Below are 13,185 nucleotides of genomic sequence, written 5' to 3' on the forward strand. Positions count from 1 at the left end.
AACACCAATCTGAACCATCAGCCACAAAAGTAACCTGCCAATTTGTCTATAAAAAGAAACTGCTCAAATTAAAAAAGAAAAAGGTGTTTACTATGACAGAGTAGCCTATAAAAATGGAGAAAAAAAAATCTTGTATTTTTATAGACCACAGGACAAACGATCCAAATTAGTTTGGGAACTGTGAGAATTTTTATTGTTCTTCTCTCAGAGCAAACCCAGTCTTTCATGGTGATGAAAGCATGGATTCAAAGCACAGTCATGGCAGTTTTTTCTCCACTGCAAACACACTCCTCCCTCCCAGCTGCCTACGCCAATAGCTTGCCACAATGAAGTCCTCAGGCCCCAGTTAGGAATGGGCCACAGTGTTTGCAGAGAACTACTACTGATGTGCAGCTTTTACAAAAAGCACAGAAGAGGCTGTACAAACTCACAACGTTACTAGCTATAGGCAGACAGATCTCGAACGTGGCACCAGGTTCAACTGTGCACACCTGGAACCTGCATGAACTAAAGATGATCAGGCACTATCTGCACAACACAAAGTCACACAGGACATATTCTAGCATATGCAATAGGAAATACCATGCATTACTAGGCATAAATCCCAGCATTCACATCAGAACTGGGCAAATTGATGGCGTGACTCAGTTTGCACTATGATGAAACAGTACATTTGAATGACAATCTGTACTATGTTTTACTGGGAGATACATGAAGTTAATGTTTGTAAAATTAATACAAGGCTACATAGTTTAGAATTCAGTGCAGTGTGTAGAAAAAAAGGGTGAGATTGGGTTTTTACGTACTGCTTCTGATGTTCTGCTCACTGGCTCAGTTCGAATTCTAGGAGGAGACAGAAAGGTGATCAGAACTTAAAGCACTTGTACCCAACAGAAAGCACCAAAAATCAATTATAAAACCCAAACATCAAAACATTATGTTCTCATAGTCTACTGAATATGGACATTTATTTGTATACACAAACTGTTATCTCTTGGTCATTCAGCGCAACTAAGAAAACCTCCAAAATCCCATTTCTACTTTGTCGTAAGTCAGACTTACAGATACAAAACACACCTGTGCAAGAGAAAGCGCTCATATTTTCTCTGCCACCTAAGTATCAAATATATCAAGTCTGTACTACGGTTTTGTGTTCTTAAATAATCAACCCTCAAACTATGAAGGTACCTTCAGGCAATCTGTACATCCCTAGTATTACAAACAGGTGTCACCTACAGTACTTTAGTTTCTATGGCAGAACAGTGATAGCCCCAACACTTCAAAGGCCAAGTTTACTTCAGTGAAAGAAAAAAAAAAGTCAGTAATCTGACAGGGAACTAACAAAACTGTCAGCAGCTTAGCCTTTAGAACAGTGTTTCCTTGTGGAAGCCCAAGCACTGTGCTCAGGTATCTACCATACTTAGCTGTGAAAGTGCCAAAGTACTAGCCATGTTACATACGCTGTAGTGACTAAAACTAGTAGTAGAAATGTCACCTGAAAGAAGCTGCTCCTGGGATTTTGTGTGACTGAGGAGCCCTGTGACAAAAAAAAAAAATAAAAATAAAAATCTTAATTTCCAGAATTTGTTTTACGATAATGCTGCAGCATTTTAAGAAATACTTATTCCACCTGAAACCTTGCTGTGGTTCCATGTACTCACTGACCAAACATTAAGCACTCTACCCCGTTTCTGCAATGTTTCCAGCTGAAGGAATAGAAAGCTGATCTGCCCCATCAATTTTCAATGCTAGAAGAGCAGTGCCATTCTTTCCTTAGCCCCACAGACAGGTAAAACAGCATCAGGAGGATAGCCACCAACTGCTGGTAATGTGCTAAGTTGCTTACTAAGCTTCAGGTTTGGAAAGGATTAACTACTCCTTCACTGTACTTGCACAAGAGGCAATACACTTTATGACACTGCTCTTTTCGTCTTGCCCAAAACAGACCCTGGCTTTAGGAAACTAAGAGGAATCACTTTTGAATGGAACTTCACTTGTTTGCATGGTTTGCCAGCTGGCAAGCATCGGTCTTTCCTGCATAGCCAGTATGCAAGCCCCAGCCATTTGGGGCATAAGAATACCTGACATATCCTGTCCCTCTCCCCCAGATACAAGAAAAAGTCAAACACTAAGAATCAGACTTCTGAGACAGGAGCAAATTTTAAGTTTACACTACACTGCAGAACTGTCTTCGCTCTAAAAGCCATAAAAGCAAACACATTTAACAAGGAATCTCTCCACGCAGACAAAACAGGATCTACAACTTGGCCCTCAGAAAAATTAACCCCAAGAACCAAACCCATAGAATCATTTTAAAAGGTTCTATTGTTGCAGTTTGAACCCCATATCCCAGCAGGCCTAAAAACATAAGTCTGCTTCAGGACCAATACAGGAAAATCCACCCAATGACAACAAAAATAAACGGAAGCTTTAACAAGAAAGATACAATCTGAATGTCTCATATGCGCTGAAACAGTTCACACACTGAAACCAACAGCAAAGAGTGCAATGCTGTGTGGACACTTACGTAACATCCGTTTTGCTGGTAGCTTTAACTCCTCCAGCAGGGATTCTTTTAACGATTACCAATGAGTTTTTAGGAATCAGGGCATCTTCTGTGTATTCTGAAACCAACAGAAATACAGACAAAGATATTCAAAAGGGCATGTATTAGTACATCATGAACTACACAGCACTTCACAGAAGGCCTTTAGAGGTACAGAAGCCAAATCTTATATATAACATCGTGCTTTCATTGTCTGAACACACTAACAGTACCTTTCAAGGCATTTTCAGGTTTGATAACCAAACACCACCAGCTAAATCTTTTTCCTTTCTTAAAAACAGTTTGAATGCCAACAGCAAAATGGTCTCAGAGGTCACTACAGGACAGCCGGCTAATACAAGGGTTGCATTCCTGAACTAACTGAAGTTGCTTTTGCTTCTATTAGGCTACAAAACCAATAGATCTCTGGAGATACACAAACCACTCCAAAGTCTCATCTGCTCAGTGCTTTACATGTGCTTGATCAAGTCTGATGCTAAGACTAGATCCAACCACACCTAGGCTCTCTCAGGAGTTTAGAAAGCCAGGGGGTGGGTGCACTCTGAACTTTGTGTCTCGGTGGGAGGGTCTCCTCTCTTTCATCTTCGGTTTCTATGCACATCATTTTAGCTTGATTCTCCCTTGATTTTCTTTTTCTGCATTCCATTAGACATAAACCATTGACCAAGCTTGAGACTAAGGCTAGATCTAGCTTCACCTAGGCTCCCCTCAGGGATTTACAAAGCTCAGGGCTCTATTCTGGACACTGTAAATCAGTGTGCACATTTGACAAACTGGTGTAGCCAGCAGGATGCCAAATCAGATTTCATGACACCACCCCACTTAGTCCCTGGCACTGCTTACCCTCTTGGTGCTCCTGCCACCTGGCGGGATGGGCCCCAGGCTCACTCATGCTATGTGGGGTGAGCCATAAAAGGCAGAATGCAGCTTCTGCTGGCTGCAGCCATCATGGGGTGCTCTGCAATGTCACCAGCCAGGACATGCCCAAAGCCCTGCCCCTGCTGCGCACACGTACCTTCTTTGGTCTGGGCATTGCTGATCTGCAGATCACAGTTGGCTGCCTTCAGCTTCTCCTTGCGCATGGTCTTGCACTTGAGGTCGCAAAGGGAGATGTCGAAGCCACTGAAGGTGACCGTATCATAGTCCAGCTTGGAGAAGAACTTGTAGTGGATGCAAGACATGGTCGGGGCCAGGCAGTGCCTGCTCCACTACCGTGTCTAGCTCGGCAAATGACAGATAGAGGCCTTGCAGCCTCCACGAAGGTGAGGGCACGTGAAAAAGCCCACCGAGGGCGCTGGGGTGAGCAGCACAGGCTGAGCTTGTGCTGGCCAACAGCGTTCAGAGGCTGCAGCACTCTGCCACAGCCAGGCCCTGAGATATCAGGCAGCCTCGGCTGACAGAGCCTCACACCTCCATCCTGGCTTAGTGAGGCCCTGGCAGTGCCACCTTAACTACTCCAGGCTATGGTGCTCAGCAAGTGAGCTGTGCCGTGATGTCGGCACCAGCCCCAGTCCTCCTCAGAGCCCAGGGGAGGAGAGTTCCCCGAAGCCCAAGCTTGGCCTCAGTGTCCTCTCCTGCATGCAGCACTCTGAGGATCGACCAACCAACCTCTATGGCGACTCAAGCACCTCTGCCCCAGCCTTCACCAGGTGCCACAACACAGTGCACCCGGGTGACCCAGCGCATTGTGACAAAAGGCTTGTATCACGTGCAGTTCCTAGCACCCCAAAGGGGGGGACCCATCACACCTGGGCCTGTCACTGCCCTGAGCTGCTCCTGTCCCTGCTGTCTCCCCAGCCTGACCTCACACAGTGACCATCCTCTCATCCCCCGGCTCTCACAACAGTGACACTCCCATCAACATCCAGCCAGGGTGAAACATCCCGGGGCGGATGCAGCCCCTCTGTGGTGCTCGGCTGCCCCTGCCACAGAGCCAGCTAAGGCAGGGGACAGAACAAGCTGTTTGAGGGCATCTTAAAGAATCACAGATTTCAGTCAAAGCAGCCAATGACCATTTATGTTTATTGCCATTAACCAATGGATTTTCCCACTGTCACACATCCACAGTTGCTTCAACTCTGGAGAAAAGCACTAAAAAGTAACAGATGTGCCACCAGCATTGGGAGAGGCTCCAGGTTAGAATCAGTATCTCTTCTGAGCACCTCACTCCCAACGACTGATAGCTACAGGAAAAAGTGATGCAGCCCTCTGGCAGAATGTAGCTCTAAATTCCCCCTCTCTGTAACAGCTTTTGTATCACACTTAGGGGTTGCAAAACTAGAACAAGCTACTGCAAATACCTGAAGGCAATTCGAAAAAGCCATTCCTGAAAGCACAAACAGCATTACAGCCCTACAGGAAGAAACCAAATCATTATCACAAATGGTAATATGGGGTCAATTAGCTCTAGATCACCTTTTAGAACTACTGGACTGAGTATGCACATTACAGATTATGTGCATTGCTGACTAACAGCTACTGGGGGTTTTATGTGAATCAGTACCACAAAAACAAAACTGACAAAAACAAGAGAAAGACTCATTTAAAAATATGACATGAAGTAAGGCAGGGATTTCCACTAAATCTATTTGGGTGGCAAACTTCCTGACTCCCAGACAAAGGTAGAGGACTGTGAACTAAAAGGAGCCGAGTTGTCATATTCCCTCTCTTGTTCTGCTTTCTAACGATGTATGCCTGTTCTCACTGTTGTGTGACCTTATGAACTCAACTCGGGCCTTGAACAGTGAACAGTACAGTGTGACCCTGATGGTCACAAGAAAAGGAGGGACTGTCAGGAAAATCTCTTTCCCTAACTATTGTAGCAATTGGTCTTTAGAGTATGAAGCTGTACGAACTTTCTTCAGGTCCATATAGTTGACACTGTAAACTGCAAAGCTGTGGTTCAGTCAGCACAACTAAAGAACACCAGCTCACTGCAAGGGGGAGAAGAGCAGCCCCAGCTCTGAAGAAGAAAGTATACCTCTGTACTACCCAGAACAGAGCAGCAGCACAACACCTCTCACATCTCACTGAAACTCTCCCCTCACCTTGCAGCAGAGATAAGTTTGCAGCAAGACCAGCTGCAGGGATGTCTTGCTCAAGAAAGCAGATGGATGACAACGCCACACAATTAGAGCTGCTTTGCAAAACAGCAGTATATGTGTGTGTTGAGTAGGCACTGCACAAATCACTGAACACTTGAAAGGTGTAACAATCATGTGTAAGAATCACAGCCTGTTTAGTCTAGAGAAGAGGAGACTGAGAAGGGATTGTCATTAATGCACAGAAATATCTGAAAGACAGGTGACAAGAGGATGGTGCCAGACTCTTTTCAGTGCTACCCAGTGACAGGAGGAGGAGCAATGGCCATGAACTAAAGCACAACAAGTTTCATCTCAACATGAGGAAGAACTTCTTTACACTGAGGGTGTCAGAACACTGGAACAGGCTGCACAGGGGGGCTGAGGAGTCCCCCTCTGTGCAGACATTCCAAAACCACCCAGACACATTCCCGTGTAACTTGCTCTGGGTGGCCCTGCCTTGGCAAGGGGTTCAACTGGAAAATCTCCAGACTTCACTTCCAACCCTAACAATTCCATGACTCTGTAAAACCACATTCAGGATGCCCCAGTTTCACTGGTACAACTCACGGCCATGAACAGAGAATTACTCTCAAAATTCTATATTTTGTGTCCTAGCCTCTCTCCTTGAATAGCACATGCCAGCTCAAGAATTTTAGACTCTTACTCCTCTCCCCATTCTGAAAGGCGTCCTCCAAGGCATTGCCCCTGGTGAGGCCCACAAAAGCCTTCTGTTCATGGGGGGACACTTTACCTCCATCATTGCACTGTCCTCCCAGGCAATGATCACTCAGGAAGGACTCTCACTGGAAACACAACTTGAATAGGACTGCTGTGGGATGTGGGTCAGGTTGGCTATGGGGACTGGGCAAGCCATTCTGTGGTGAACCGGAGACAGCGGGGGAAGTCCAGGGTAGCCAGCTGCCAGTGCTGGGGCTCAGCAGCCTGCAGGACACACACACACATTCCCAGCTGCTCACCAGTGCTGCTGACAGACATCAGGGTTTCTTGAGTTGCCACTGCTGGTCAGAAGGCTACATGCAGCAAAACATCTGCCTGCGTGACGAGGCCTAAAGCAGAAACACACAGTTAACAAAAGCATCCCCGTGCACAAGGGAACCCTCCGGCTTCTCCCCCAAAAAAATCAATTGCGTCCTCAGATGCATCATTTAAGGAGACAGAGGCTTCAGCAACAAGCCCAAGAACTTCTGACTTGTGCACCTGGCCACCTATTTTCAGTGCATGTTGCAAATGCTCTAAGGCAGCTCACTACCCCCATCCAGGTTTTAGAAAACTGTGCAACTATAAACCTCCTCCACTTACACCCTGAGCCACAGAAAAGCCAACAGAGGGCAACGGGAATGTGCTAACACCCTGATTAAGACATTCACTGCTCACTGTGCTGCTCCAGGTGTTGCACTGGCATGAAAGGGCACATTGTACTGTGGGACAGGAAGGCAAGGGGCAAAAGGTAACACCAAACTCCTTAAACAAGCCAGCAGAGCTGCTTCACCTAGGGTCTGGGTACCACCCACACACATCACCTGCAGTCCAGCAGTACTGAAAAGACCCTGATGGCCTGTGTTAACACACTGGCACACAACTGGGATGTAGATACCACCAAACCATCTCTCAGTTGCAACAAGAGTACCAAATTTAGAAAAATTAGCCTTACTTCTGGTGAAGTTTTCCTTACAGACAGCTCATCTTCTTTGTGTATAAACTATAGTAAGGAACTGTTCACCAGAAGGTGAGGACAGGCACGGTATAGGAACAAGTTACTCTCAAAATACTCTTTCAACCACTCTTCCATTTGCTTACCAAAGCTCACAGAACACTGGAAAACAACAAAAAAGCAGGGCTCTCTCTCCCATTTGACAGAGCCCATTCTACCACACGTTCAGTCCAACTCCCTTGTAAACCCCAGAATAACAAACAAAGTCTTTCAAGTTTCTGGAAAGGGATGAAGAGCTTTGAAGTGGCAAGACCAGAGAACGTTCATGAAAGCACCAGCACGCAAGTACACATCCTTATCACAGACCACCTGCCCCATTACCAAAGTGAGTGATGCTGTCAGTGTGCTTGCAGATCAGGGTCTCATGATCATCAGCAGCAACAAAGTCAGTTGGAATTGGAAACGGGAAGAAAACCAGATGCAATCAGTCTGATTTCATTCAAGCTCAGGTACATTCCATTTCACATTGACTGCGATTCACAGCAGGTCCCAGGCAACCCTCCAGATCCCAATGCCACCCCTGGGCAGGGGACAGAGAGGGAAAGATGAGGAAAGGGAGCAGGTCACCGATTCTCCAAGAAAAACAAAGGCAGCAGGACAGGTGAGAGAGGGGGAAAATGGGACAGGAAGGCAGGACAAAGGCAAAAACAGGCAAAAATAAGAGATGGGGAGCAGGACACAGCTGGAGGTAAGAAAGCCAGGGCTGGGCAGGGGGACAGAGAGGTGGAAGGAAAAAACCACACTGTGCTGTGACTGAGAAATAAGAGTGACAGAGAGCAGGACAGCGTAGTGGTGGTGGGGAGCCCTAAGAGGAAGTATGATAGAAAAATGGGGGAGACAGAGCAAAGACAGGGAGCAGGACAGAAACAGAGAGAAAATGAGAGGGACTGAGCAGGGCAGAGGTGGAGAAAGAAGGGAAAGAAGAGAAAGGCAGCAGAACTAAGGGAAAGAGAGAAAAGAGCAGGGACAGAATGCAAGACAAAGTGATGGAACAGAAAATCCTGATGGGCTTCAGGCTCAAGATGAAGGAATGAAAAAAATGGGCAGAGCAGGCCAGAATGACAGAGAGAGAAGCAAGAGAGAGCAGGGCAGCACTGGAGGACAAAACCAACTGCTGGGCACCAGGTCAAGAGAGGGAGAAAGAAAAATTCCAGAGCCAGAGTGAAAGAAGGCACAGCCAGCTGGACAGAGAGGCTGAGCAGGAAAGGATGGGACAGGGAATGGGACACAGAAAAGGACGGAAGGACGGACGGACGGAAGGAAGGAAGGAAGGATGGAAGGAAGGAAAGAGAAAAAAGAAAGAAGGTCATGAGAAGAATAAAAGGGTAGGGATCTGCACAGAGATGGAGAAAGAAGCAGCAGGGAAAGAGGAAGAGAGGCAAACAGTGGGAGAGGGAGCAGGGCAGAGAGAAGTAAGGACTACGGGATTGACAGAGATCATCAAAAGACGTGGTGGGTGGAGGAAAGGCGAGTGGGTAAAAAACAAATAGGGGCAGGGAGAGCTTGCTAGCAACACCAAACTGTGTGGTTCGGTCGATACGCTGGAGGGAAGGAATGCCATCCAGAGGGACCCTGACACACCTGAGAGGTGGCCAATACCAACCTCATGAAGTTCAACCAAGCCAAATGCAAGCTCCTACACCTGCGTCAGAGCAATCCCAGCACTCCCAGCTACAGGCTGGGAGCAGAAGAGACTCAGAGCAGCCCTGTCCAGAAGGACTTGAGGGTGTCAGTCAATGAGAAAATGAACATGAGTGTATGCTCACAGCCCAGAAAGCAACCGTGTCCTGGGCTGCATCAAAAGGAGTGTGACCAGCAGGGCGAAGGAGGTGATCCTGCCCCTCTACTCTGCTCTTCTGAGACCCCACTTGCAGCACTGGGTGCAGTTCTGGTGTTCCCAACATCAAAAGGACACGGAGCTGTTGGAACAAGTCCAGAGCAGGACACGAGAAAGATCAGGGGCTGGAGCAGCTCCTGTATGGAGACAGGATGAGAACACTGGGGTCTTCAGCCTGGAGAAGAGAAGGCTGCATGGAGACCTCAGAGCAGCTTCCAGTGTCTGAAGGGGGGCTACCAGGATGTGGGAGAGCAACTCTTCATCAGGGACCAGAGCGACAGCATAAGGGGATGGGTTCAAACCGAAACAGGGGAAGTTTAGGTTAGATATAAGGAAGAAGTTCTTCCCTGTGAGGGCGGTGAGGCGCTGGCACAGGCTGCCAAAGGAACTTCTGGATGCTCCATCCCTGGCAGTGTTCAAGGCCAGCCTGGACAGAGCCTTGGGTGACATGGTTTAATGTGAGGTGTTCCTGCCTGTGAAAAACTAAGGAATAAGGTATTGTTTATTAAGATATATGTTAGGTATATATATATATGTTAAGCCCAATATAAAGGTTAGACAACAAAAGATATGAAATTGCTTATGCACACAGCTAACGGACACAGATTATGCAAGATAAGATAAACCACAGTCGCTTACACCAATTAAACCAGAAACCGTTTATGCAAACATAAGATGACCACAAGGTGTTACAGAAACTGGCTTGCAAGATGTTCCAGGAACTGGCAGAAATAAGACAAACCACTCCATATAAGGACATAAATGAAGGGTCAACTATGGAACAAAGGAGGAAAACTTCTTACTTCGGCCTCACCGACCACCGGGAGGCAGAAGTCGACCTTCTAGCAACAGCTGAAGCATGCGCAGAGTACCTCAACTACGTCATGAACACGGAAGTAAAAGATGTATAAGGGAGGGCTTTTTGAACTGCTTAGTACGGCAGTAGGCGGAGCGCAGACTCCCCTGCTGTCCAGCGCTGTCTTTGCTCATATTCTACTTGCTATAATTAATAAAATCCTAATTGGATTATGATCCGTTGTGGTCTCAATTTATAACAATTTCTGGTGCCGTGACTCGGATAAGGAACGGTGAGCTATGGTCCTCCGGGGAGGCGCCCCGCGACATTTCGCGGCCCCGCGACCAACAGCCTACCTCAACCTTACCGACGAACCTAAATTCTAGAATAATGAGCAAAGGAAAAAAAAACCGGTAAAATCCATAAAAATTCTGTGCACGGGAGTCGAAGACGCAGGATGCGTAAGTATTTTGCGAAATTCGCAGAGCGGAATTGTCCGCGGCGAAACTGTTCGCAGGTTTGCCGTTCGGGCGGGATTGGGTTTCCTGGAATATAACGAATGAGAGGTTCGATATACTGAACCAAGCGAGTGTGGACCCTTAAGTACTGCGTTTTCCATCTCCCGCGAGGGACTGGGCCAGGAACAAGGGGGAGCGAGTGAGTGTATATTTGTGGATATTCCAGAAGATGGGGGGCGAAGGGTAGCAAGCCTTCGACTCACATGAATATATCTTAGATAATTGGAGAGATTTCCCTGGAACCCTAGGGAAAGATAAGCAAAAAATGATAGAATATTGTACTAAGATATGGGGAGGGAAGACGGGTCCCAGTAGAGGTCCCAGTCCCGGGGGCCCAGGCAGAGGTCCCCGGAGTAAGACAATGGGTCAGAGTAAGAGTCGTAATTATAACCCAGGAAAGGATCCAAGGAGAGATCCTAAGAATAAAGCAGGGAGCAGCCCACCGGATGCACCACCGGACGGTCCCCTGTGGTCAATGATAAAGTACTGGGACATTCAGCCGTCCCAGGAAGGAAAAAAAGAGTAAGGAAAAAATGGTCCATTACTGTATGGAAGTATGGGGAAAAAAAAAAAAAATTCGACCCGATATTTGGGTCCGCAAGACACAGTGGGTGTCTTGTACAAAAAGGTTTTATGCACAAGAGGCAGCGGGCGTCCTATGGTTTACAATCACAGGAGGCAGTGGGCATCTTGTAGTTAGGATCCTGCAAGACACAGTGGGTGTCTCGTAGAAAAAGTTTTGGTTTTTAGGCAGCAGACATCTGATGGTCTGAATCCTGCAAGATACAGTGGGTGTCTTGCAGAAAAGGTTTTGAGGATTTCAAAGGTATGTGCTGCATGAAAGTAATCTGACCATTCTGAATCAATCCATACTAAGCTGGGAAAACTGCAGGAGAATATGCAAAAGCTTAAAATTTTTGGAAGTGGATTGGATAAGGAGTTACTGGATGGTTCAGAGATATACTTAACCAAGGCCTTCTCCAGGTAACATGGATAGGTCTGTCATAAATAATAGAATAAAAGAATTTACTCACTTTATAGAAAAAGGGGGAACTGATACACGGGTGACCAATGTGCAGGGAGGTGATACAGAGAGGTTGTGTAGGGGAGTTGAGGGAGTTCCTGTGCTTGGACAGGAGTGTTGTCTGTCCTGGGTGCCTGCCGTTGCCATCTTGCCAGGGCGTTGGTTGCTGCTGGAGCGGAAGAGGCAGATGCTGATTCTGCTGACGGGGGCGGATGAGAGGTCCTGCTGGTGGGCCGGGGGGGGCGGACTGGGCGATCAAGCCTTGAGACCGTGGCGGGGGCACAGATGTTTGGTCCTATTAATAAGCGGCAGGAGAAGCAGACTGGGCGCCGACTAACCCTAAGTCCATGTCTGAAGATTAAAAGGTGTAAAGGTTAAGAAGAGGGAGACTCATTTACTTCATCCTGAAACCCCTGCCCGTGATTAGAAGGGGCACTGCGCAAGTGCAAAGGACCTTCTGGCTCATTATAATACGAAGCGGGGATAGATAATAAATATGTATATGCGGATCGGGTGAGCCCAGGTTTTCGCTATATCCCAAGTTTTGGGAGCCAGGACGGACCTGCTAGGGGGGCAGGTGAAGGGTAAGCGAACCCACCAGGTTTCTGCTGTATCTCAAATTCTGAGAACCGTGAGGAGGGTAAGCGGAACCATAGTGTGAGTGGGGGATCCCATGTGTAACTTTGTGTTTTTGTGTGACTGAGACGCAGCATAGCTACGAAGCGAGTGTGGAGTCCCAATCCGTGGTTCCGTGTCTCCGCGAGGAGAGCGGCCGGAGACGGACGAAGCGTCTATATTTTTTTGCACCTGTGTGTCCTGTCTGTGAGCAGGGGGCCTGGCTGCCCCTCCCGCTGTCCTGTCTGTGTAACCCTGTGTGTGTCCTGTCTGTGAGCAGCTTAGAAAAGGGCGGAGGGGGAGTGTCCGGCTGCCCCTCTCGCTGCTTTTTTTTTTTATCCTGTGCATCTTCTTGTGTGTGTACAGCCATTAGATTATAGATACCCAATCGGTAATTCTCTGAGAACAGAAATAAAATGATTATTTTGTGGAAAAAGCCACAAAAGTTCTGGAGGATCCTCTGGGAGGGTAAAAAAGGAAAACTGGGAAAATATTTGTAAAAAAAAAAAAAAGTATCAGAAAATTTGAAGAGGCATGATTGTAAAGGAAATTTTGCTGTAACCGAAACTATGATCTAACAACAGGGGAGCTGATCTTCAGAACCCAGAGATATTATTGTACTGACCCCCTTAAGAATATCATATAACTTGTGTGTAGGTGCTCTCATTTTTATAAGTGCTTTTGCAGAGCACTGGGGATGAGAAGCTATAGAGATCTAGAAAAGATTGGCTGAAATGGGAGCCGGTCAAGACAAGGAAATTCTGAAGAAAAGCCCATTGGGTTACATTTTGGCACATTGGAAAGAACTGAGAGGGTCTTCTGGGGCCTCTGTAAACAAGAAAACGTTGGTAAAATATTGTAACCAATGCTGACCTTCATACACTTTAGAAGATCAGGAAAAATGACCTAAAATGGAACTTTGAATTATTATACATTGTTATAATTAATGTTGTTTTTGAGGTGATAAGGAAAATGGAATGAAGTAATGTATGCAGATATGACAGAGTGCAAAAT

The 13,185-nt window shown here is 46.8% G+C and overlaps 1 protein-coding gene across 1 annotated transcript; it reads right to left on the bottom strand.

Annotated features, from left to right (window-relative positions):
• Positions 1 to 752: 752 nt before the first annotated feature.
• Positions 753 to 3,747, bottom strand: LOC117436940 (E3 ubiquitin-protein ligase RBBP6-like). Its single transcript, XM_034069019.1, has 3 exons — positions 3,582 to 3,747; positions 2,528 to 2,624; positions 753 to 843 (listed from the first exon to the last, which is right to left on the bottom strand). Exons 1-3 carry the CDS (start codon positions 3,745 to 3,747, stop codon positions 753 to 755), a joined length of 354 nt encoding a protein of 117 aa, XP_033924910.1.
• Positions 3,748 to 13,185: the final 9,438 nt, after the last annotated feature.

Source organism: Melopsittacus undulatus, chromosome 13, assembly GCF_012275295.1.
Source record: "Melopsittacus undulatus isolate bMelUnd1 chromosome 13, bMelUnd1.mat.Z, whole genome shotgun sequence".
NCBI lineage: Eukaryota > Metazoa > Chordata > Aves > Psittaciformes > Psittaculidae > Melopsittacus > Melopsittacus undulatus.